Source organism: Micromys minutus (genome assembly GCF_963924665.1).
Source record: "Micromys minutus genome assembly, chromosome: 13".
Lineage (NCBI taxonomy): Eukaryota > Metazoa > Chordata > Mammalia > Rodentia > Muridae > Micromys > Micromys minutus.
This window is the reverse complement of record NC_137982.1, coordinates 27,009,162-27,035,531: the sequence shown is the minus strand read 5'-3', so window position 1 is coordinate 27,035,531 and position 26,370 is coordinate 27,009,162. Positions and strand designations below refer to the sequence as shown.

General features: G+C 44.0%; 1 protein-coding gene across 3 annotated transcripts in view; it reads left to right on the top strand.

Annotated features, from left to right (window-relative positions):
- Positions 1–26,370, top strand: part of CACNB4 (calcium voltage-gated channel auxiliary subunit beta 4) — a gene marked incomplete at both ends in the record, with an annotated part of 243,661 nt that overhangs the window by 184,112 nt on the left and 33,179 nt on the right. For 2 of the 3 annotated variants that reach the window (XM_080927132.1, XM_080927133.1), the window contains 3 exons: positions 17,397–17,516; positions 20,221–20,343; positions 24,474–24,604. In XM_080927132.1, the coding sequence (XP_080783258.1) occupies positions 17,397–17,516; positions 20,221–20,343; positions 24,474–24,604 (374 nt within the window). Of the gene's footprint in view, positions 1–17,396; positions 17,517–20,220; positions 20,344–24,473; positions 24,605–26,370 lie in introns of those variants that run through there. The other variant, XM_080927134.1, reaches the window with a different exon arrangement.

The following is a 26,370-nucleotide window of genomic DNA, read 5'->3' as shown; positions in this document are numbered from 1 at the left end:
TCTAATCAAGGGCTTTAATATTATCAAGTGTTGTCTTTATTTACTAGTCTGGGTAAAAAGTTGACTGGTTATTAGCTTGTTTGTTTTTATTTTTTGAGACAGGTCTTGGTAGGTGGCCAACCTGTCCTTGAACTCAAGATCCTCTTGCCTCTGTCCTTTGAGCACTGGAGTTACAGATTCATGCTGCTGCTTCTTCAGGCTCAGCCTTCTGTGCCCTCAGGAGCACACTTGCAGGAGCCTCCGTGTATGGCCAGTGTGAACATTCCCAGCGCCATCATGTGTGAAATGTTTTGGCTGTGGATCTCTGAAGTGAGCTGAAGCTGGCCTTTCATGAAAAGACGAGTGCTGGCGTCCATCCAGGAGAGCACCGCCATCTTCAGCTCTGTTCTCTTTAGTCAGGAGGATAGCTCTTCCCTAAATCCCACGTGTATTCTGCAAGCACGTGCCTCCTCTTCCTCCACACTCAGCATCTTTACAGCATTTCACGCTAGATGGAGAAGGTTCTGTCATGTTCTGCTATTGAAACAGAGCAAGAGACTATTCAGTGAAGCCAGGCTCCCTGGAATCATGTGGGGGGAACAATGAAGGCTTAAATGACAAAGGCTTGTGTTTCAAATTCTTATTCTCAATACAACCCCCAGCCTCCACACACAGCGACATTTTGCTTGTCCATCATTATTAACTTTTATGCTCTCTGGCTATAAATAACTCCTGGAATAAATCAAGCCACGTTTCAACATCAATTTTCAAAACTCAAGTCACATTCTTTTAAAAATCCTTCAGGGTTTTTTTAAGAAAGAAGGAATTATTTTTTAACTCATTTTAATCTTGTTTATATTAGCGTTGTCTTGAATTCACATTGCTTAAATTGAAAAATCTTATCACAAAATATCAAAGTGAATAAGTGATAATTGGGCAGACTCCTCAGATAAAAAAAATTCAACATTTTAAAACCTTCTCACCTCTGCATTTCTTGAGTTAGCTCTGACATATTCCTCTCCGTGTCTTGGCAGAACAGTGTAAGATAGGCCAAACCAAATAACAGTTTATCCATGAACTTAAAATAGTCTTAAAAACTGTGGCTCACAGCTTTAATCCCGCCTCTGGGAGGTTGTCACAGGATGACTGCAAATCAGGCTAACCTGGGCTACATAGTGATTTTAAGATCTGACTGGGCTATAGAAAGACCCTGATTTGAAAAAAAAAAATTAAGGCAAAACACCAAAATTTTCTTCTAGTGAAAATGACCCAATTTAAAAATGTGGATATTTCTTATCTTGCCGTGTGTAGTCAACTAATCCAGTGCTTCCCACACACTGGGCAGTGGGTAGGTTGCTCGGTGCCCAACATCGTTTCAAACACGTTTATACGTCCTTTGGCAAAGTTTCTGTCTTCCTCCTTCTTTTCTTTCCACACTGTCCCTGTCCCATTGGTCTCCCAGACACAGTCTACTGAAGTCTTCCCCACCACGTAGCATGCTCTGCAACCTTAGATTCTTGGTGGTTAACTCAGGTGCAGTGCCACCCTGGACTCCCTGCTGCCTGGCATCGCATGCCTTCTCCTGGATTGCAGCAAGTTCCATTTATTCTCCTCTGCCATTTTATTTCCTGCTGTTCCTCAACATGGACCTCTGAGCTCCTCTTTCCCCAGCACATGGAGCCAGACTACTGTGAACTCCACCCTGTCTTCTCTTGATTTGGCAGCATTGTCCTGAAACACCGCCAACAGACCATGAGATATAGACCAGGCTCTATCTTCTGCACAACTCATCCTTGGCTCAAAATCTCCAAGCTCTGCTTCCTTACAGTTTATTAGGTTGCTTTTCTTTTCTTTTCTTCCTTCCGTCCTCCCATCCTTCCTTTCTTTTTTTTTTTTTTTTTTCTTTTGATACCATATTTCAGCACTGAATTGCTTTCTTCGTGAGCACATCTCAGACCTTCCACTTGACTGTATATTGTTTACAGACAAGAAATATGCCTTCTAACCTTTGGTATCCTCAGTCCTCATCCTCCCCCACCCTGAGCACAGAAAATGTGGCCATATAAAGCTGACACCAACCCCAGATTTTATTTTAACCAATTCCTTTTATTGTCCCCTGACTTAAGTCCAAGCATTTACTTTTGTTAACTCTGATTAATGTAAGCCTCACGCTTCTATTGACATTTTAGAAGAAAGTCAAAACAGCCTGACCTCACCTACAAAGCAAAGAACACTGGTTATTCCTGCACCGAGTGAACAGACTCCCAGCTTTGTGCACTAGATTAAAATGCTTACTTTTAGAATATAGCTGGGCACAACAGAGGGCATTGTGCCCCAAAGCAAAAATCCAGTCACCGGTAGCCATGGGATTCCAACCAGCTGTAGCTGAGACACTCACTCTAGATCAGCTCTCCCATGACCTACTACTGTTCTGCTCACTGTGGCTCCTTATGAAAAGGAAATGTTTGGACTAAATTCAGGTCATGGTTTCTGTCCCAGCTTCATTTTAATCAATAATTTCATATTTTGGCCACAAACATTTTAAAAAGAGGGGGGATGGTCTCATCTCTGACCACCTTTGGGAGGACACAGATAGCCAAACCCTCTACTACTGATTCAGAACCTTAGCCCCCTTTTTCTTTGTTTTGGGGAGGAGGACAGGGTTTCATTAAACTTACCAGACTGGCCTCAAACTTATACTCTGTATCCTAGACAGGCCTCAAACTTGCTATCCTCCTGCCTCAGACCTGGGCCACTAATTCCTACTCACTTTGGTATAAATGGAAGATACGGCAGATAATTAAGTTTAGTAGTGACATTATTGTCTTTACTAATATTTGATTGTGAGCCGGACATGAATGTGTGCATTAATTCCTGCCTCTCTACAGGCCAAGATGGAAAGATCACAGTTTGAGGCCAGCACACTAAGTTCCTAGCCCTTCAGGCTTACAGAGGAAGATTGTATCTCAAAACAAAACAAACCAACCAAAAACAACATGTGCTTCGATATCAGTTCAAATGAATGCCTCCTCACTGGGTACTGTAAAACAATTCCTGGCAGTCAGAAATAATAAGAGCAGACCTTACAGATCATCCAGTTGCCTGAAGTATAGCGTCTTGGCTTCTACTCAGGCAGGTGGCTCAAAGTTTGTTAGTTCTTAAAAGATCATGAAGTTTGCTGGAGGGAACATAGTGTGTTTAATGATTGTGAATTTATTCTAGTGGGCTGGGGATGGGGTGGGATTAAACTTCCTTTAACCTCAGGGACCTGCTAATCCCCAGGCCACAGAAGCTCATCTGGGTCTGGTTACTAGGCAATTGGCAAGAGCATTGGGGTGGGGGATCAGCTGGGGCTGGCCACTCTGCGTTTCATATATGACCTTGGGCATATTGCTTAGTGTCTCTAAGCTTTGTTTACTTCGATGCAGATAATAAGCTCCACCTCTCCAGTTTTTAAGGTGGCTAAATTAGATAGTTTCTGTAAAATACAGCATTACTCCCATCAACACCTCATTTCCTGCTTCTAAAGGTTAAACTAGGAATGAGTGCTTTGCCATTGGCATAGTGAGGGTGAACACGGAGAACCCAGAAGAGCAGATAGGACAGAAATGCAAGCGTTGCTTTTCTCCCCTCCTGTGTGAGCCCACAAGGGGAAAGCCAGTACTCAGGGGTACAGTGGGGTGGAGCCCTCCAAACCTTGGATGCGATTAGTACCTGCTGATAGGATGGGTGGCTATTACAAAATGCTGTGCAAGGTTCACCATGCTGCAAGAAGTGCTGTGATATTCAGCTGTGTTCTTCCAAGAAAGAAACTAGGAGAAAGGTTATCACTCACATGGAGGGGCATTTGATCACCAGATGGTGTCTGTGAAAAGGACCCACCACAAACGTCTTCAGGTGTTCCAAATTCCTAATTTATTTATTTTTATTTATCATTATTTCATGTATATGAGTGTTTCAACCAGTATACTTCATCCGTGTGGTGCCCATGAAGATCATGAAGAGGGCATCAGATGCCCTGGGATAGTTGTGACTCACCAGGTAGGTGCTCGGAATTGAACCTGGGTCCTCAAAGATCAGCATATGCTCTTAACCACTGAACCACCTCTTCAGCCCTTGAAATGCTGGGTTTTAATTTAAAAAGAATACTTGTGCCTAAAACACCTGCACTAAGTTTTAGATAGTACTGTTCTTTACTTAAGATCCCAGGCTCTAAGAATTTAGAAGACTGTTGACCTCTTGACAAGAACTTTCTTCCCCACAAAGATTTGACTAGTAGAGAGTTTTGGGGCACCCAGCCTGGATCCTATAGAAAAAGAAAAAAGAAAAAAAGAGGTGGAAACACCCTATAATAGTGACAGTTAATTTTAATTGTCAACTTAACACAGTTTGAGAAGACTGTCTCAAAGAGGGGTTGTCTATCTCAGGTTATCTGTAGGCACAACTGGGAGAGATTGTCCCAGTTACATTAAGTGATGTAGGAAGGTCCAGCTTAACATTGGTTTAAAAAAAAGTCCTCTTCTGCATAGATCTGGCTCGTTTCTGCTTCCCCACATGGAGGGGTGAGCCACCTTTCCCTGTTACACTGTTTGTAGCTCTTACTGTACATTATTCCACACCCCCCAAATTCCTGTCACTGTATTATATGACATTAAAGAATTTAAGTTTCAACTGCTAAGAAGTACTTTGGTAAGAACACGTTGGCATACCTGCATGCTTTTCTTTAAGAACACTTTTCTGGCCCCATATACGCTATAAATCAGCCTTAAAAAGAAGTGACACCTTTCCTACAGTATGTAAGCTTCTCAGGAAGCATCAATGAGGCATGCTGGTAGGAAACGTGTTTACTATGTATAAACCATTGCCTCTGCCAAACAACAATGTAACAACTTTCTGATTGCCTCTACCAAACAACAATGTAACAACTTTCTGATTGCCTCTGTCAAACAACAGTGTAACTACTTTCTGATTGCTTCTGCCAAACAACAATGTAACAACTTTCTGATTGACTCTGTCAAAAAACAGTGTAACCAATTCAGCTTATTGGTTTTACTAATTTTTTTTTTCCAGTTCTGAAATTGGCCAATACCATATTCTCTAAAACAGAACTGGTGTGCTGTTGATCTGAGCAGAGGTGGGGAGCTTCCTAAGCATAGAATGCAGAAAGGAGCAGAAGCTAAGAACAAATGGAGGACTTTTCAGATCCCTTTCCTCATAAAGGGTTAGACACAGAGGACTTGCTTATCATACCAGCTACAAATGGCTGTTTGGGGGTTTGGTATCTTTTTCTCCTTATTTCTCAGAAGCCTGGTAAACAAACTTGGTTTCTACCCCCATGGTCTGGAGCCTCATATGGATGACTCATTTGGTTTGGGCTCCTGGACTTTGTGCAGGAGCTTGGTCCAAATTGGTGACCTACATATTTTTACTTTTTGAGATGAAATCTCACTGTATTGCCCAGGCTGGCCTAGAATCCCAAGGACAAAGTGATCCTCCTGCCTCAGGCTCCTGAGAAGCTGGAATTATAGGTACATGCCACCATACCTGATTGACTTCCTGTAAATGTCATTGAACAGCCTCTGTACACAATATTGCAATGAATTTTCATATTTATCATTTATACATTATGACTCTGGGATACTCCTCTCTAGGGCAAATCTCTTCAAGTAGATTATCATAGGTTTTTGGATTTTTGTTTGTTTGTTTGTTTTGTTTTGTTTTTGCCTAATTACCTCTAAATTATGCTAGTGTGCTCCCTCCCTGTCTCTGTCTCTCTTGTGTGTGTATGTGTGGGGTCTGTGTGTGGGGGTGTGTGCTCACACTCGATTGCGTGTGCATGCGTGACGACGCCCATGAATGCAAGTGCGTGGACAAATAAACACTATCATGTAAAGGCAGAGGTTGAAGTTGGTGCCTTTCTTGATCATTTTCTTCTATTCACTGAGATAGTTTCCCACTGAGCCTGGATCTCACTGAATCTGCCAGTTTAGCTGCTTAGCTTGCTCTGTGATCTCCTGCATCTGCCCCCAGGTCACCTGCCAGGCTATTATGTGAGCTCTGGGATCCACACTCCAAACTTTGTGCCTGCAATGGGAAGTGTTTATCCACTGGACCACCTCCCCAGGATTTTCCTAATGGTTGGATTTTATTCTCTAGTAGATGAAAATATTACATTTTAATTTCCATTACCTGGAAAATAAGTTAAACCTTTTTTTTTTTCTAAAGATTTTTTTTCTGTCCTGAAAACTCACAATGTCATCCAGCCCATTCCTAAACCCATGGTAATCCTCCTGCCTCAGCTTTTCAAGCATTGACATTGCATACCCCACCACATTGTATCAGAACATAGCATTTTCTATTTTATCTCTTTCTCCTACAGGAAGTGAAGAGGTGGGTTCTTCATCTATTTGTGTTAATCCATTGGAGCTCACTGAACATAAGGAACATCAATACTTAGATTAATTTTGTGACAGTCTTTCTGTTGTTTTAATTATTATATATTCCAAGATATGTATTTAGCTCTTTCATAATCAGATTTATCAATTACATTAAAGAGTTCTTTAAACTTGGGTGTTTTATTTAAACTTTTTTTTCAACTTTTTTTTTTTTTTTTGTGTGGATATTCTTGGCATTTACAGTTCAGGAATTGTGTTATTCCTTTTCCACAATCCCATCCCCCCTCCCCTCCCTCTTTCAACCACCGTCTTCCACCTCAGCACCTTGGCATTCCCCTACACTGGGAAAAGGCCTCTCCTCCCATTGATGTCAGAAAATCCTATCTTCTGCTGCATATGCACCTGGGAACATGGGTCTCTGTGTGAAGTTTAGTTGGTATTTTAGTCGCTGGGAGCTCTGGTGGGTTTGGTTAGTTGATCATTTTGTTCTTCCCGTGGGGTTGCAGACCCTTTCAGGTCCTTCAGTCCTCTCTCTCTCTAGCTCCTTCATTGGGGTCCTCGTGTTCAGTCTGATGATTAGCTGCAAGCATCCTCCTCTGTATCAGTATGGTTCCAGCAGAGCCTCTGAGGAGGCATCCAAATCAGATTCCTGCCAGTAAGCACTACTTGGCAACAGCAATAGTGTATGGATTTACTGGGTACATATGGGGTGGATCCCCAGGTGAGGAAGTCTCTGAATGATCTTTTCTGCAGTCAGTGTTTCTCTATTTGCATATTTTCTCTCTCCCTCCCTCCCCCCCCCCCGTGTGTGTGTGTGTGTGTGTGTGTGTGTGTGTGTGTGTGTGTGTTCTATGAGAAATGACTTCGGCATCTCTCCCTGTTTCTTTGCCACAGTCTAGGGGACTTTCCCAGCAGGGCTACTGCACAGCTCCTCTCTCACCATTGGTTTGGAACAGGGGCTCTGCCCCTCTCCCACACAGGGACTGATAATGGATTCTGAGCTGCTTCCCTACTTACTGCAGAGCAGGGCAGGGCCAATCAATAGTATCTGTTTAGTAAAGTGTTTTCCCCCCTTCCTAATTCTTTTAAGACTCCCCCCCCCCCACCCAGAAGCTTCTATTTCTTTTTCCAGGTAAATTTTGCATTATGTGTCCTGTTAAAATACTGATTTTCACTATTCTTTCCTGCATCAAGTCTCTCAGCATGCGGAGGTCGGGTGCAAACCCCCCACCCCTTGGGTGGAATAGACAGTACTGAGTACTCCACGGAAGTTCTCTCTCCCTTGAAGCCACCTCCTTTGCTCTTTCATGTGCCAGTCTGACCTATCAGGGGCAGCTTTGGGCTGGGACCTCGGGAAAACCATTAAACCCAGGACACCTCCCTAGCCTGAGATAAGGCTCCAGTCTGTTCCGGTTTGTTTGCCTTCTGCCACCTCAGGACTGATTTTGGAAGAGGGCAAGGAGCTAGAAATAAAATCCAGAGTCATGTGAAATGCCAAGGACACACTATCCAAGGAGTCTGTCCCGGGCCTCCACGCCTGTATTCTTCCTGAAATATGCAGGTTCTGTTAGCTGTATATGCACATTTTCTCACCGGAAGTTTTGACTGGTGAAAAAGCCAGTCCTGGGAATTGTCTCAAGAAGAGTTTTCACCAGTCAGTTCCAAAGGCTACAGAAACAGTGTGTTTATGGATCAAGTCCTTTCTTCCCTCTTAAAGAGAGGTGTGTTATTTCTGGCTGTATCTGACAGATTAAAGTCTTGTTTTGTGAAGACACAGTGACTGCCCTAAGGTAAAGCACACATACTCTCACTATGTCTCTATCCTGGCTGTTAGAGATCTAGACTCAGATGGGAAGCCTCGGGCCTCTGCGGAAACTTGATGAGTGACACTTGAGATGTCACCTCATGCTCATGCCTCTAGTGGCCAGCACCTGGATCAGCCAGGGGACAACCCAGCACTGGTGTCCCATGTACAAGCTGCTTCCTGGTGTGGCTGCTGAGCCAGTAGTTAACATGGCACCCTGAGGCTACTTCTAGCAGCTATCTTCCCTTTCCCAGAACAGCCTAGCTCCTCAAGCAGTCTGTCTCATCACTCCTACAATGACAAAGTTCTTGTTGAAGGTACAGAACCTTTCAACCTTTGTTTTTACTCAGTACCACAGAGGGTTTTTTTCCCCTTCACCTATAGCAACACAGGCACACATGCACATTGACTCAATATCAAAGCCATGTTGTCCAAACAAAAAAACTCTCTGCTTTTTTGTTTCTTCCCTAAGTTTTACGTTGAATTGGTTCCGTCCATTACCAGTTTGGCCCTCAAACTGTATCATCCCCCCCCCGCCTTTGAGTTGTAGAACCAATAACGAAAGGAAGCCAGCTGAGTTGTGAAAGAGACATTGATTCTTGGGCCAAGAATCCAAACGTGAAATAATCTTCTCAGATTGACTTTTTCAGCCCCCTGTGGATCACGGAGTTATAAACGAAGGGATGAAAAGAAATGGGGCCACGAATGGGTTGTTGTCAACTAGGTGGGATTTAGAATCACTGTGGAAATAAACCTTTGGGCATGTCTGCAAGGAAGTTTCTAGATTGGGTTAAGGGAGGTATTCCATTCATAGGCCGTGGTTCCCTACTGAATCAGGAGAGGAACTGGCCTGAGCAGTCACCCTTCTGTGTTCCCCGGCTGTGGATGTCACGTGAGCACCTGCTTTATACTCCTGCCAGGTACCTTGCCCGTCTCGATGGACTATCTGCTCAAACTACAAATCCTAAAATACCAGTCTCACTCTAGATTGCTTTTACTGGGTTATTTTGTTTCAGCATTGAGAACTGTAGCTAACCCGGAGCAGGGAAAGATGCTAATAAGGGGGAGGAATATTCATGTCACTTCTGGGAATAGATGGGTGGGGGGTGGGGTTGGCTTCTGTGCTTTTTCCTTCCTTTTGTGGTTCTTTCCAGTGGCTTCCATGACAACTGTCAGCTGTCAGAGAACTGGAGGGTTTGTCACTGAGCACACAGATGGAATTACAATGAAGCCAGAGGTCATCTGGTAGTCACCCTGGCAGCCATCTTAGAAGGGATCGGTTTTGTTCACTGCATCTGGAGAGGAGCTTTTGACCTGTAAGGGTCTAGTCACGTGATTGAAGTAGGGTAGCTGCTCATCTTGATTATGGAGGCTGGAGTCAGGGTAACAAGGCCAGTGTAAAAGTGCCCTACTGCTTGGTCAAACCTATAAATGTTCTGCCTTACATCTCAGCAGCTCCTTTCCCAGATACTTAAGAGACTCCAGAGGCTGCCACCATTCTCCCCTTTGACCTGCCTGCCATTGCTCTTTGCGGACCAGTGATAATTAGTTCAGATTCTTGTGTTTTGCTCCCTAATGGGTCTCTTCAAACTGTCAATCGAAAAAAATTTCATCTGAAATCAGGGCAGTTACAGCAATCACCAAACTGGGTCAGCCAACCTTAAAACTGATTTTTTTTTCTTTTAAATAAATGATGTAAAACCATGATTAAAGATTTTACTACTTCACATTTCACAAAGAATTTAAGATAAATATTGTGTTTTGCTTATTTTTAGAGTATGTATTTATATCAAATTTCTACATAATTTTATTGTAATTATCAGGAATAATACATAAGGATGCAGTGTGAACATTGTAGGAAAGTTATCACTTAAAAGGAAAAATAAGGACCTGTTAACTGGGGTGGTACATACCTGTAATTCCAGTCCTTAGGAGAGAGTCAGGAGGTTGCATGTTTGAAGACAATTAGGGCAACATACCAAGCTCTCAGCTACATAAAAAGACTTTGTCTCTCCTCACCAAAAAGCAAGCTAAGTCTGATACCACATGCCTGTAATCACAGGAAGAAGCTGAGGCAGGAAAATTATGAATTCCAGGTTACTTTGAGAACATACCTGAACAAATGGGGGACTAGAGATGCATTTCATAGTCCTGACACTCCTATGGCCCTGGGCTTCGTCCCAGAGTCACATGGTACCTCTGTGGTTATCTATCTTAGGCTCATCTGCTTTTGTCCAAATGCCAAGTTATCATTAAAAGAGAGACTAATGAAATCCACAAGTCTTTGGCAGTCTGAAGTCATGGGCCAGAGTGTATGGATTTGATGGGATGGTTTGTGTCTTTTCATCAAGTTGAGGTCCTGCTGTACAAGACACAGAACTTAATCACAGCTTGGACCCTGACTTTTAGGGTATCACCCAACCGTAGGCCTGATTTGGGAGGGAGATGAGAGAGTAAAAAGAGCATCAGCAAGAAAGGGAGGGAGATGACCTACAAAGAAAGAGGTTACTCAAAGCCTTTTATGTATTTTGTCTTGGAGTGGTCCAGTCACCTGGGAAATGACACCAGGACATGAGCACTCCTTCTGTAGCACAGAAAAGGGCACAGCAGATTTACTACAAGCTCAGTGGAGAGAACAGAGTCAAAGCCATGTTCTAGGATATTGTTAACGGTACAGAGGTTGCTGGGAAAGTGCTGATTTTTTTTTTTTTTTTTTTTTTTTTTTAACTAAGTTGGAGATTCACTTGTCTGATGCCAGGCAGGAAAGTGACATTTTGAGTGTTTCCTATGCTTCCCACAATATGACAGCCCTCAGTTACACATGAAAAACTAACAGCTCTCCTCTCACACAGTCACCCTGATAGCACCAGGCAGATGACCGACGGCTGAAGACCCCCAGGCAGCACCGGAAAGACTCATAGCATTTTACAGCCAAGCATTTGGAAAGCATCCCTTCTCCTTGCTTTAATGTGATATGTGTTAGTTATATCGAACTACCAAAACTGCTTATAAAGGGACGACTATTTCCACAGATGTTCTAAGATTAGACCACGGTGAAAGCTCATTTGTAAGTCCACTGAGTCATTGGAATGTGTAGATTCAGGGATGGAGAGGTGACTCAGCCGGTTAAACACTTGTTTTGTAAAAACCCAATAGCCTAAGTTTGATCCCAAAATCCGTGTAAAGGTGGAAGAAAAGATACAACTCCACCAAGTTATTCTCTTCCTCTAACCTCCATAGTATGCCATGTCACACCACACCCTACCCCCATATCATATACACACACACATACACACACAGAGAGAGACAGAGACTGACAGACAGACAGACAGACAGAGACGGAGAATAGTAATATCTTTTAAATATATGATTTTATGGTATGTACATTATACACAATAAAGTAGTTTTTAAATTTTGTGTGTATACATGTTCATATGTGTGCATGTTTGGAGGTACATATGTATGGGGTGTACAGAGCCATGAAGGCCAGAGGTTGATGATATGTGTATTACTTTATGGGTCTTCATATTATTATTTTTAAGACAGGTTTTTGCACTGAACCGAACCTTGAACTCACCAAGTTGCAAGAATGGCTGGCCATTCTAGCCATTGAGCTAGAAGGAGCTCCAGGGAACCTTACTGTCTCTCAGCCACAGCTTTGGGACAGCAAACATGAGCTGCGGAGCCCAGCAATTTATGTGGTTTCTAGGGATCTAGGGTTCTTGTGTTTGAACAACAAACATTTTACTGACTGAGCCTCTCCCCATTCCCTAACACTGTTTAAAAGGTGGAAGCTGAATGGGGGAGAAGAGAGAGAGAGAAAAAGAAGGAGAAGGAGGAGGAGAAAGAAATAATAGATGCTAGAACTCGGGGGCAACCAAAATGTTACTATTGAAAAGTTACCAGATCTTAAAGAAGTCAAAGATTAATTGTTTCCACTTCCTGAATTTTCCTCCCGTGATGATAAAAATATGATGTTCCATCTCAAGTCTGACACCATGAAGCTCTGGCTTGTGATTTTCCCTGTTGTGAAAGAAGGCAATGGACTCAGAAGCTTCCGAAGCCACAGCCAACAAAACAAAGTAACTTACTGAGCACACCGGCCCCATAGCAGCTCACCTGCCTACGCCTCATAGCCCCTCGGTAACACCCTTCTGCTATTAGACTATGGGTCCCTTCCCTTCTCCCGGGAACAACTGTATTTCCAACATAGCTCATTTGAGATTTAGCCCTATTTTAGATCGCATGATAAACTGCATAGATCATTCCTCATACATTTTTAAAAATAATCTTCCAATGTTTCGATCCACCTTTTGTATTCTGTACACAGAAAGGTTCGACAGATGGTGAGGCCGGAATATTTCTTACAGTATTGAACACAGAGAATTTGGTCTTCATGGAAACAGAAAGGCTTGCTTGTTTCTACTGATGTTCATGATGATGACACTTCATTTCTTAACTTACTGTTCATTTGTTCTAAGATAGGGTCTTGCTTTGTTGCCTAAGCTGGGTTGGGTCTGCTGGGCTGAAATGATCCTTCTGCCTTCTCCTTGCTTGTCATTGGGATTACAAACACACCCTACAGTGTATGGTTTTGTGATGTTTTAAATGACTTGTTCTCTCTCCCTCTCTTCCCCTCCTCCTTCCCCCTCACTCCCTTACTCCTCACCATGCATTCCAAGTTTGCTACTGTTATGACATAATGTAAGTCATGCAGGATATCTGACATTGACCCCTGTAGAAGAACTGTTTTGAGCCACCAAAGGGTTTGTGACTCCCAGGTTATAAACCACTCTTCTAAGGTGAAGCCTATAATACAGTATGTCTGCTTGAGAACCTTTGAGGGACTAGTCACTAAGACCTGCCACATAGTAGGACAACAAGTTAGCTTTTCCCTTCCATTTACCAGTGCTAGCACATGTCTATATTGGTGTTAAAAGGAGAGTTAAGACAATCAACTTTCAACCTAGTTACACATGTAAAGTAGCTCATTTGGTATGTAGCCCCATTTTAGATCACTTGAAAAATTACAAGGATTGTTTCCCACCCTTTTTTCTTCTTCCTTCCTTCCTTCCTTCCTTCCTTCCTTTCTTTCTTTCATCCTTCCTTCCTTTCTTTTTGTTATCTTATTTATTTACATCTCAAATGTAAACCTCTATACCACCCCTCCCTCCTGCTTCTATGAGGGTGCTCACCTACCCACCCACCCGCTCCCAACTCACTGCCTTAGCATTGCCCTATCCTGGGGCATTGAGTCTCCACAGGACCAAAGGTCTCCCCTCCCATCTCATTGTTGTCAGATAAGGTCATCCACTGTTAAATATGCAGCTGGAGCCATGGGTCTCCTAATGTGTACTCTTTGGTTGGTGGTTTAGTCCCTGGGAGCTCTGAGGCTCTGGAAGAGCTTCTCAGGGGGCAGCCGTACCAGGCTCCTGTCAGCGAGTGCTTTTTGGCATCAGCAACAGTGTCTGGGTTTGGCATCTGCAGATGGGATGGATCCCTAGGTGGGGCAGTCTCTGGATGGCCTTTATTTAAGTCTCTGCTCCATTCTTTGTCCCTGCATTTCCTTAAGACAGGAACAATTCTTCTATGTTAATATTTTTGAGATGGGTGGCTCACCCATTTTTATAAAATGATTTTCTGGAATTTATTTTGGTGTGGACAAGGTCTCATAGTGTAGATCAAATGAGTCTTAAACGTGCTATGGAGTTCAGACTGGCTTCAATCTGTCAGCGTTTCTGCCTCAGCCTTTCATGCAGTGGAATTACAGGTGTGTGGCACCATATGGCAGGGGTTAATTATGTGTCGTCCATCTTCTGCCCTGTTCTGTTGTGTGTACTACTATTTCCTTTAGTTGTTTTATTATTATTATTATTATTATTATTATTATTATTATTATTATTATTATTATTATTTAAATAGTCAGACCTTTGGGTAATTCCCTTCCTACTTCCCCTGTCTGTAAGTCTCTGCTGGGCTTTTGAACTCATCTTCTACATCCCCCCCTTCTTCCTCCCTCCCTCCCTCCTTTCCTCCTTTCCTCCTTCTCTCCCTCCCTCCCTCCATCTCTTTTTCCCTCCAAGTACATGTTTGTACTCTCTTTCAACCAGTTTAAATAAAATTTAAAAATAAATAATAATCACAAAAGAAACCAAGTTAGTACCCAGCCAAGCAAACATGCTCCTTAGCCACATTCAGGCTTTTAGTGTGGGATTTCTGCTGTCTCTCCAACTTTGAGAGACAGCCATGCTAGTTTTCCTGTTAAAATTGTGACCCTGTATTGAGTGCAGAATGACTGGAGCTGAGGCAGTGACTGTGGCCGTGGGTGTCAGCGCACTTTCAGGATCACAGTGGTCTCACCAACACAGAAGCAAGCAGAACCTGCCACGGATTCAGCAATGTAGAGCTTAACTCATCGAGGAATGTTTACAGGCCTGTTCACAGCTGTAAATGTGAACAGGAGCCCTTGAGTTACTTTTGGTATGCTCAGCAGTGCAGGATGCAAGAGTCACTAAAGTAACTTCAGGACGGAAATGTCTTCTGGTGCTCATTGTCCTCACCTCTGCTCCAGTGGACAGCATGGGGTCTGGGAGCACACAGACACCAGCCTTTGCCAGCACATGATCCCCGAGCACAGAGGGCACCTCCCTTGAGGCATCCTTTCTAGTCACTTTGTGGTTCGTTGTCTAGAGCAGCCCAGACAGCAGTGCCATAGGCTGGGCTCACATCCAGCAAAAGATTAACTAAGACTGACTGCAGACTGTCTTCTTCTTTCATTTTACAAGTATGCTTTCTTTCTTTTCCTCTCTCTTAGTCTGGATTTTATTAAGGTATACCTAAATTTGGAAAGATGTATTTCAAGAGAACTTCGTTTTGAAGGATTTCAAGGAAATCCTTTTTAGACAAAGACAAAGTTTCTCTATCCCTTCTGTGGCTCCATATTTTTTCCCAGTAGAATTTTCACCAAGGAATTTAATTATAATTTGGTTAACAAATACACTTGCTCTGTGAAGGGCACTTTGAAAGCTACTGTGTAAGCCCATGGACTCGAACGCATTACATTTATCATTGCATGTCTGTAGCACAACACATCCAATAAGGAAAGTAGCTACATTTCACACAACCGATTTTACATGTGTGTGAGTTGAAAAATTATAACAACTCTTTTTTAAAAGTCAACCTCGGCCCAGGACAGCACTAGTAGCTGGAAACAAGAAAGCTCATTTATTATGTTTTTCTCTGTGTGGTGGGACTTGTAGCATTTTGATATTAAGTACAGTCAAATGGGGTTTGCGAACCTTCTGAGTCTGGTGAATGAAGAGTTTCAGTCATCTAGCCCCATATCCTTGTGGTATCCAGCAGTAAGTGAGGGTGGGATACCCAGGGTGTCTTTCTGCAGTTTCTGCTATGAAATATATGATATATCCTTTCCCAGAGGAGGGACTAGTTCATAGTAATATGGGAGCTAGGAAGTGCAGTGTGAGGCAGCACGTAGAACCAGGACCTACTAGACTCCCTAAAAGAACCTCTAGCTACAAGTCATTAGTCTGGGATTCTAGGACTTGTGCTGGAGTCTCCTGAAGAGCTCAGATAATGAGTGCCTTCTCCTGAGACGCAGGCCACCCAGGCAGGCAGGCAGGCAGGCAGCAAACTCATATGATGGTCTTTAGGTTTTGAAAAACGTCTCAGAGGACTCGTGGTCAACTATTTACCATTTCTTTCTTTAAAATGATGTCTACAACAACAGCACCAACCACGACAACAACATCAACAACCAAAACCCCATACAAACGAAAGATATTTTGTTTGTTTTCTGGGCAGGGTTCATACCATTGCCTGTGTATAAAGGAAAAGTTGCTAGAGTTGATTCTCTTCCTTCATGTCAGTTCTGGGGCTTGAACTCAGATTGTGAGGCTTGTTAGCAAGTGCCTTATCCACTAAACCATATCACTCACCCAATCTGACACTTCTTAAAGTCTCTCTATCTTTGTGTATATGTGTGTGAGACATACATAGATAAACACACACACACACACACACACACACACACATACAGGGAGGGAGGGGGGTCTTACTAAGTTATTCAAGTTGGCCTTGAGTGTACGGTATAGCCTAGGTAGGCCTCGGACCCCCCAAGGAGCCGATATTACAGCCTATGCTGCTAAGCCTGACTCTTATCTTAATTTTATTTTGTTTTTTGCCTGTGTGCAGTAGACAGCCAATCCTCCGCTGTGTGACTAGATCTGTTCTTCAAGACTTCCTGAGTATGCTTCTTCAAACATGGCAAACAAATAACCAGCTCTCACAGTGCCTCTGCTGAGCAAATGCCATCATTCATGCAAATACCAGCTCCTAATGCCAGCTCAAGGCAATGGGCTGCTGTTCCTTTTGGAGCTAAAGGCAAGCCTTCAGCGTTGGGTGGCGTATGCGCATGTGCAGGTTGTTGTTGGTTGGTTGATTGATTGATTGATTGATTAGGTTTGGTTTTGCAGGGTGAGGTAGATAATTTTTAAATAAGATCCTTTGGCTTTAATCTCTTCCTGTAGCATGAGCACGGAGTGGCATCGGCCATTCCCGAGTCCTTTGGGGACGTCCACCAGACTCGATGGTGCTGCTGATCAGAGAGTTCTCTGGGCATGGGCTTCGGTTGTGGATATCCCTGTTTTCATTACCAAGGTTTTTCTCTTCACTGTAAACATGAACCCCACAAATGGGCTGCTGTGGGGCAATAGCTGAGGTTTTGATGATGAACGAATACAAATAGCGTGGACGCTGAAACCAGGATATCATCACCAGCGTAGCCTGCTGCTTGGCTTTGTTGTAGGCAAACCGATCGTTCCAAGATGCAGGTAGGACTGAGCCCTTATAAGCAGCCTGAGTTTCCCTGTCACTTTCAAGACATGTAAGAGGGTAAGAGACAACTTCAGTTCATGAGCAATTACCAGTTTAATATATAGCTAGCACCACACAAGAGTAAGGGCTGAAAGTCATGTCCTTCTGGCTGCGGTTTGCTTTCCGATCCTAATCTAGCCAAAACACGATCTTTTACAACATCAGTGCCTTCCACATAACACAGATGCTTGACTGTATCAGCAGTAAGGCAGTGTGTGCATCGAGTTCTATGCCGACGAATGGAACTCACCCAGGACTCTGTTATGACTGTGATAGTGTACGGAGCTACATTTCACCTCACTTAACCCTTCTGCGTTCTTTCCCAGGGGTCAGCAGATTCCTACACAAGCAGGCCATCGGACTCCGATGTCTCTTTGGAAGAGGACCGGGAAGCGATTCGGCAAGAGAGAGAACAGCAGGCAGCTATCCAGCTTGAGAGAGCGAAGGTGACTTTCTTCCTTTGCTTTTATTGAGAATTGTCCTGTTGCTCAACATCTGTGCTTAGCATTTCCGCCTCATATCTGTCTTAGGGTTCCTGATAAAACACTGGCCAAAAGCAACTTGGAGGGGAAAGGATTTATCAATTTATAACTCTGGTCACACTCTGTTACTGATAGAAATCAGGGCAGGAACTCAACCGGTACAGAAACCTGGAGGCAGGAACTGAAGTAGAAGCTATGGGAAACTCTGCCTATTTGGCTAGTTCTCTATGGCCTACTTAGCCTACTTTCTAATACCACTCAGGGCCACCTGCCTAAGGATGAGACTGCCCACAGTGGGCTGAGCACTTCTACATCAATCTTTAGTCAGGAAAATGCTCTACAGGCTAATTTGGTAGGAGCATGTTCGTAATGGACATTTCCTCTTTTCAAATGTCAAGTTGATGTACAACCAGCCAGCATGTGTCTCTCTGGAGTATTCATTTTCCAGCCATCCTGGTAAGGCTTCAGATTGCAAGGTTCTTATTGTATGCGCCCCTCACAGAAGTGAGGGGTATCTACAGGGGCCCATTTCCTATGAACCTTTGCCTTTTTCTCTTTGATGTAGTGGTAATTATTAGACCTTTCCCATCCTAGTGGTGTCGCTATAGTAAACTACCTCAGGAAGTATTGGCAGAGAACCCTTGAGCTCTAGCCTGAGTCCTCGGGTCTTGACCCCTCCCCTTCACTGCACACCTTCGATACACACCAAGCAGGCACCACCGTGTTGTGGGTCACGTCACTGCTCCATCTGTTCTGTGGCTCCTAGATTTCAGATTCCCACCTCAAGTTCAGCATGGAGTTCAGAATGTTATCTTGTTTGCTTGCTTGTTTGAGAAGGGCTCCACTACACTGCCCATTTTGGTCTTGAACTTGTGGACTTACTAGCTGGGCTACAGATGTGCACCGTCAGACCTGGTTAAGCCCTTTGAACAGCTCAAACTGGAGCAGCAACAATGAGCGAGAGAGGCCGTTACTAGACAACATGGCTTCAGATGCTCTTTGTCCAGAAAGGAAGGAAACCAGTTGCACAGTTGGATTTTTAGGACCAGGAAAGCTACTAGAGTTCTCCCACCCCACCTATATCTTTCTAAGCTACCTTTCAAAGCACAGACCCTTTTTGGCAAATTAGTGTTATGCACAACAGCAACAACAGCACAGGAGACAGTTAATGGCTAGCCTGTCTGCTTGCTTCCGTAGCCAATTCCAGTGGCCAGCACCTTTCTGAATTTTAGACTCAAGCTCAGATAAAGTTAATTTTCTTCCTTTTCTGGTTTATGATAAAGTGCTTTAGAGATGGAGGCAAGAGAAGAATGATAGAAATGAATGAGAGGTTGATGTCCACACACTCTGTGTCTGTGCTCTCTGACAGCAGGGCATCTGCATAGTGCCTGGGAGGGGAACCAAGATGTCCTAATTCAGGTCCTACCTCAACTATTGACATTCCCAGAGCAAATTAAAAAAACAAACAAAAAAAAAAAAAACAAAAAAAAAAAAAAACAAAAGCAAGCAAGCAAGCAAGCAAAAAAACAAACAAAAACCATAGCAAAGCTGCCCGGAAGCTTGGAGACCTTGTTGTTAGTTCTTGTTTTGAAAATGTCCTTCACCATCTGTCTCATTGCTGTGTGGTCACCTAAACAATGGCGGCAGGGCCATAGCCTCAACTGGTGGCTGGCTTAGCCCCAGCAGGCTGCACCTGCTCTGGAGCACATTGCCAGCAGGAGTTCATATGCAATTTTCAAACCAACTGTTTGAAGCTAGGGAGAAGATAACAGGTGAAGCTTGCTTGTTATGGTTAACCCACATTGGTCCCTTTCCCCCAGGCACGGCAAGGTGTTTATCTACAAAAGATCTCAGGCTTTCAGATCTGGGGCTCTTTCAAAGACCTTGTCTTCTACCTACCCACCCTCAGGTTTATAATACCCACTGTACATTTCCTAGCATATGTTTTTCTTGTGTATGTGTGTGTGTGTACCTATGAGTTCACATATGCATATTTGTGTGCATGTGTATAGAGGTCAGAGGTTAACGTGTTTTTCTAATCACCCTCCACCTTAATATTTGAGACATGTCTATCACTGAACCTGGAGCTCACCATTTGTCTAGACTGGCTTGGACCAGCAAGTGCCAGAAACCTTCCCGTCTCTTCCTCCCCAGAACTGGAATTAAAGATGTATATTCCTGCAGCCCGCTTTTGTCACAGGTACTGGGGATCTGAATTCAGTTCCTCATTCCTGTGCAGTAAATACTTCAACTGTGGAGCTGTCTTCCCAGCACTTTCCTCACCCCGGTGCCCATGTCCTGCATCCCACAGTTGGGAGAGTGTCTGTGAGGGGCTAAAGTACATGAACTGCTTGTAGGAGCGGAGAACAGAGCTGCCCCACCTCTGTGCATCTTTCCCCAGTCCTTTTGGGGCTGCTTCTTTATTGAGGATGCAGGGAAGCACTGCAGAGAGAAAATGGCTAGCTGAGAGGAATGAGTCACTCCCGGAGTCATCGCTGCAGATCTCTGAATGTGGCCTGCAACTATAAAACCCAGAGGAGAGCTCTCTCTCTGGGAAGTGATTTCCTTGTTGCCTGGAACCGTCGTTCATCCTATGACATGTTTCCATGGGAAAATGCTTCTCTCCTCCTCTCTTCCCTCCCTCCTCATTCTGCACTTCTGTCTCCAGTCCAAACCTGTAGCTTTTGCGGTGAAAACGAATGTGAGCTACTGTGGTGCCCTGGATGAGGATGTGCCTGTTCCCAGCACAGCCATCTCCTTTGACGCCAAGGACTTTCTTCACATTAAAGAGGTAAATGTAGGACATACTGTGCCTCTTCACCTGCCAAACAGCTGTAGCTGAGAGTCAGCCTGTGCCAAAGCCACTGGAGAAGCGACCCAAAGAGCTGAGAGTGGAGCCTCCGCTAATGCTCTGGGCCTCCACACACTTTCATCTCACTGAGATTTAGAGGCTGAGATCATCGCCTACATTGCCAAGTGCTTCCAACAGCAGAACACACTCAACATTTAGAATGATAGTATGGATTTTGGACTTTGCACCACACACGTTCTCTCTCCCCCCATCTCTCTCTCTCTCTCTCTCTCTCTCTGCCTCTCTCTCTCTATCTATCTATCTCTATCTCTGTTTCTGCCTCTCTCTGTCTATCTCTGTCTCTCTATCTCTCTCTCTCCATCTCTGTTTCTGCCTCTCTCTGTCTCTCTGTCTGTCTCTGTCTCTGTCTCTCTGTCTCTCTGTCTCTCTGTCTCTCTCTCTCTCTCTCTCTCTCTGTGTGTGTGTGTGTGTGTGTGTGCGCACGTGCGTGCACATGTGTTTTTCTTCAATTGGGAACCAAACCCAGGGTCTAGTGGAGACTAGAGAGCCATGGCTCAATGGATCTAACTTAGGGAAGCATAAGTTTTGCAGCAGCTATATCCAGAAGGATATGATCATTAAAGACACTGAACTGTGGCTCTGAAACAGTTAAAGCTAAGGAAGGGGCAGAGGACTCTAGGAGACAGCCTGAGTGGTTGAGCGATGGCAAGAGGACTTGGGGCTTCATATGTAGAAAGGTAGGGTAATAAAAATAATACATCCAGAGCGTGAGTCTTGTGTGCAGCCTAGGTAACAATGCAGTTCTGCTGTGTAGCACGCATTGTGCTAAGTGTTGGAGAATGAGATATAAGGGGCATTGATGGTCCTTATAGGTGAGGCACCCTGAGTCTGAGGGTAGGGTGCATAGTAGTCATGATTTCTGTATGTAGAAAAAAAAAAAAAAAAAACTGGACTCATATCCTGGAAGTTAAGAAAGAAAAGGAGTCCTCGGTATAGAGGAAGAGTCAGAACCGGACACAGAGTGACATCAGGGAGGGACATCTGAAAGCCCCACAGCATGGCCAGAGAGCAGCAGGAGAAGGAAAACAGGCCATGTCCACAGTTCAAGAGACAGATCCTTTCTTTTGGCTGTGCTCGGGTTGCATTCAGGGCCATATGTGCACCAGACAGACACCATTGTTGAGCTGTTAGCCCCAGCCCTAAGGGAACATTCTGCACCAGGGCAAGAAGACTGCTCGTATCACCAGACAGTAGGTGGAAAGGAGTTTGGAATAAAGCAGAGATGTGATCAGCCTTGTTGAGGGAATGAGAGCTGTGGTGGGCAAAGGGGAATTGCATAGGGATGCAGGTATTGAGAAGTCGCTGGGCAGCTTAGAGGGAGGTGAAGGAACAGATAGAGGCAATCAGGGGTCCCACTCCATTGTGTGTAGTGAGAAAGCAAAGAGGGAGAAATAAAGGGATGGTGGTCAGCTAATTGAAGTTGGTTGGGATTATGAGAAGTAGCTGCAGCCTCTAGATTCAGCCCTTGAAAGAGAGAAGGCAGAAAAGGGGCCAGATGTTATTGCCGTGCATGGCCATAAATTTACATTTGAACACATGTGTCTGGGGTTATGGCCCCCTCCATGTCTGAGGGGTTGGATCTCTCTCATTACTTCACCAAAAGCAACTAAGCCATCTTCATGAGTCGCCAGCATTCATCCTTTCAAAGGTGAAGCAAACCTTAAGAGCAAGAAACATTCTTCCACACATATGACCCTGACAGTATTCCAACCCTGCAGTACTTTATTGCTTTTGACATTGTACTCGTATTCTAGTTTTTATTAATACTTATTTATGTGGTCATTTGATACATATTAAACATAATAGATCACAAGGAAATCCAAAGAGTTAGCACTGGGCTCTTTAAACTTAAATGAGTAGAGTTTTCTGAGGTAGAGTGTAACATTTTTGAAACATGTATGAACCCTGTACTGGCCAAGTTTGGGGTAACTGAGAGGCACTATGTGTGCGTGGCTCCTTGGAGCTGCGCTGACGGTACTTTGATGTGTCTTGTTGACAGTGTTTGGGTCTGTGAGCTGTTGACCAAGGCATTTTTCTTCAGTCTGGAAGCTCCTTCTCCTTTTGGAGTTTCTGAGCTAGTAATTGTATACGAATCAGAGCCACTGTTTCCAAATCTTGCAGATCAGATAAAGAGACATCTTAGAAAGAGAACATGCTAATCACTCTAGGGAAATCAAAATGGAGAAGGCTGGAATAGCACGAAGGGGCCTTTCCTGAAAGCTGGCTCAGCCTCTGGGACATCAGCAACCCAGACGGGTATACTTCTGCAGCAGGCTGATTGCTTTCTGTCCAGCCATCTCTCAAGCACCATCCTAAATGCTTTCTCAGCTCAAAGGTCAAAAATAGCCACAACAGTGCCAGTTCCAGCGCCAGAGAGAGCCTTAAGCTTAGACTCTGCACAGTGCCTTGCTCCCCAGGGGCCAGAGAACTTCCACTCACTTTGAGCAGGAGGCTCGGTGTTCTTTAGCTGTTTCCTAGAACTACAGGAAACCACTTTGGAAACTTGCATTAGCCATCTTAGGCAGCCCTTTAAGGTCACAGGGGTACCACTTAACAAATTACTGTCCTGGTGGGCTGACTTAATTTCAGGAAATAACTTAAGCCCTAGGAAACTCTGACTCATAGTCTGGTATCCCTGCCACAGTAAAATGTAAACTCCAAAGTTATTAGGCACCAAAGATTTTTCAAAAGGGTCCACTCGCCTTTTCTTAATTACAAAGTAATCAGGCCTGTTGTTTCGGGTGTGTTTTCCTGAGCTGAGGTCAGGGAACTGAGATTGTTCAGAGTTCCCTGCTCATCAGCTCCCGCTCCCTCCCACCCAGGCTATGACTGGCATGGAGCAGGAGCCCAGAGCAGGAGGAGCTGTCCCTGTCATTTGATGTGAGATTGTTACTTAGAATTATTCAAGTTACTCAGAACTTCATGCTGTGATGACTCAATGCACCATCCAGGCTGCTGTCTCACTGTGTTGGCCCTGGAGATATGCAAATTCCACTGTCTTCTGCACTAAGCAACTCAGAACTACAACTACAGTTCCTGTATAGCAACTACAGTTGGTATATATTGAAACACATAACACACAGACATGCACACATACACAAGCACACATATGTACATATATAATACATACACACATATACACACATACAAATATATACACACACAGACAAACATGCACACAGAGACACACACATACACATATACACACATATACATACAGAGCCATATATATACATACACAGGCACACACATACACACATACACACAGACACACATATACACACATACACACATATATACACACACACAGGCAAACATACACACAGAGACACACACATACACATATATACACATATACATACAGAGCCATATATATACATACACAGGCACACACATACACACAGACACACAGATTCACACATAAACATGCACAGATATATACATGTAAACACATATACACATACATGTACATACACACATAAAATCAAAGGAAATAAGGTTCTTATCAACATTGATAAAGATCATAAAGATACTTTTGTACTCATTCCTGGGAGGTTTTAATGATATAATTTTTATCTATTTTCTAGAAATTAGCAGTAGAAACATTCGCTTGAGACAGGTGACTAAGACTAAACTTCTGTCTGCCCTGGGATCAGTAAGTCAATAATTGCCAGTATAATTTTGTTGGCATTTAGAGTAAGACCATGCTGATAGACGGTTACCCCACAGAGTCTTTTGGTGCTTGTGTTCCTAACTTTGTACATCATGAAACTAGGAAGAAATCTTAGCATTCCCATTAGGCCCAGGCCATATAGAGATTATTTCCAAATTGTATGTATAAAGCCCCTGAAGAATCCTCCTTTAGTCTGTGAGCTGAAAACATTTCCTACAAAACACAAAAGCACAGTGGTCTCTGTGTACTGTGTGCACACCGGGGCACACTACACTGGACAGATTACACTGTATTCCTGGGCTTCCTTGGCGTTAACTACTGAGGTGTGAGGATAACAGAATTACTGTTGAATGCGGCTTTCCTCTCTGCTTTCCAGAAATATAATAATGATTGGTGGATAGGAAGGCTGGTGAAAGAGGGCTGTGACATTGGCTTCATCCCAAGTCCACTGCGCTTGGAGAACATACGGATTCAGCAGGAACAGAAAAGAGGCCGTTTTCATGGCGGGTAACACCCTATCCTTTTCATGAGCTAGGCTTTCCTCCTTTCTCCCACCCTCCTTCCTTCCTTCTCTCCCTCCTTCCTGCATCTCTCCCTCCTTCCCTCCTGCCCTCCTTCCTTCTCTCCTTCCCTCCCTTCATCCCTTCATCCCTCCTCCCTCATTCTTCCCCCCTCCCTTCTTCCATGATTTTTGGTGGGAAAATTGTGTAATATTGTCAAGTTTATTATTATTATTATTATTATTATTATTATTAGTAGTAGTAGTAGTAGTAGTAGTAGTAGTAGTAGTAACTGGGTGAAGCTCTTTGCCCCATCTACTGCGAGAATTCTCAGCAATCAGATGGTTGACATTCCAGAAAATGTTGACATCACTCTGAAGGGGCGCACAGTCATTGTGAAGGGTCCCAGGGGACCTTTAATCACATCAATGTAGAGCTGAGTCTTCTTGGAAAGAAAAAGAAAAGGCTCCATGTTGAAAATGGTGGGGTAACAGAAAGGAACTGGTATGTTCAGAACGTGACCAAGATTGTTACGCTGGGCTTCTATTCCCTACCAATGGCGTTATTTAAGAGAATGGGTCTTTGGTTGAAATCCGAAATTTCTTGGGTGAAAAATACATCCACAGGGTTCAGATGAGGACAGGTGTTGCTTGTTCTGTCTCTCAGCACATCCCGGAAGGATGAATTAATCCTTGAAGGAAATGATATTGAGCTTGTTTCAAATTCAGCGGCTCTGATTCAGCAAGCCACAGCAGTTAAAAACAAGCAGATCAGAAAGTTTGTGGATGGCATCTGTGTGTCTGAGAAGGGAACGGTGCAGCAGGCTGACGAGTGAGACCTCAGTTTCCTAGCTCCAGAAACAAGATCACAAGTACAATTTGGGGACAATAGAAGACAAATTAAAAAAATAAACTGGGTGAAATAGTTTATTCTTTTGACTTAACCTCTGTTCTCAGTTGGATTCTTTTAGCTCAGGAACTTGTGTTCTTTATCTTTGCCTGAACCCTAATGAGAACCCGGTTGTAAAGCAGAGGGACACTTACCTGCACACACGCTATTCTTGAGACAGATACAAAGGCTTCAGGTTTAACTGTTCTCACTGTGCTCTGACCCCTAGCACCTCAGAAACCCACATGAATTCCACAGTGGAGGTGGCTCAGTAAACCCACCTCTAAACCCCATTTTCTTCTGTGAGAGTCACACGGGGCTTCACTTCTCAGGACAGCTCAGGTGGCAGCTGACATGATCTAGAGTTGGAGCTCTGGTTGGGTCCCTGTCAAAGACTGTCCAGTGGGCTCAGTACATAATGATATGTGGACAGTCCCTGGGGCCCCTTTCTCTACCTGGGATCCTGTGCCATCTACGTCTGCTTACCCTGTGCTGGTGACACGGGGGAGCTGTGACAGACCAGCCTCTAGTGGACAAAGGAAGTAGCAGTCTTCCGAGTGTGAGCACGGGTCCCAGGAGTGTGAGCACAGCTGGAGAGGAGACCGAGAGGCACTGTCTCTGTTGCTGTGCTGCTGCTCTCTGTGAAGCGCTGATTTCATATATGTTAGAATTCCTCAAAGGCCTTCAGGCAGAGCAACCTCTGCTAGTGGAACTATTGTCCTGAGACAGTCTTGACATACAGTCCAGGTTTGTCTTCACGCGGTGGTTCTTCTACAGCAGTCTCACACCCTAGTGCTGGGATCACAGCTTTGCATGACCATGTCTGGACAAAGATATCCTTTACTAAATCTCTCTTTTCAGTTAGATTTTTTTTTTCAGCTAAAA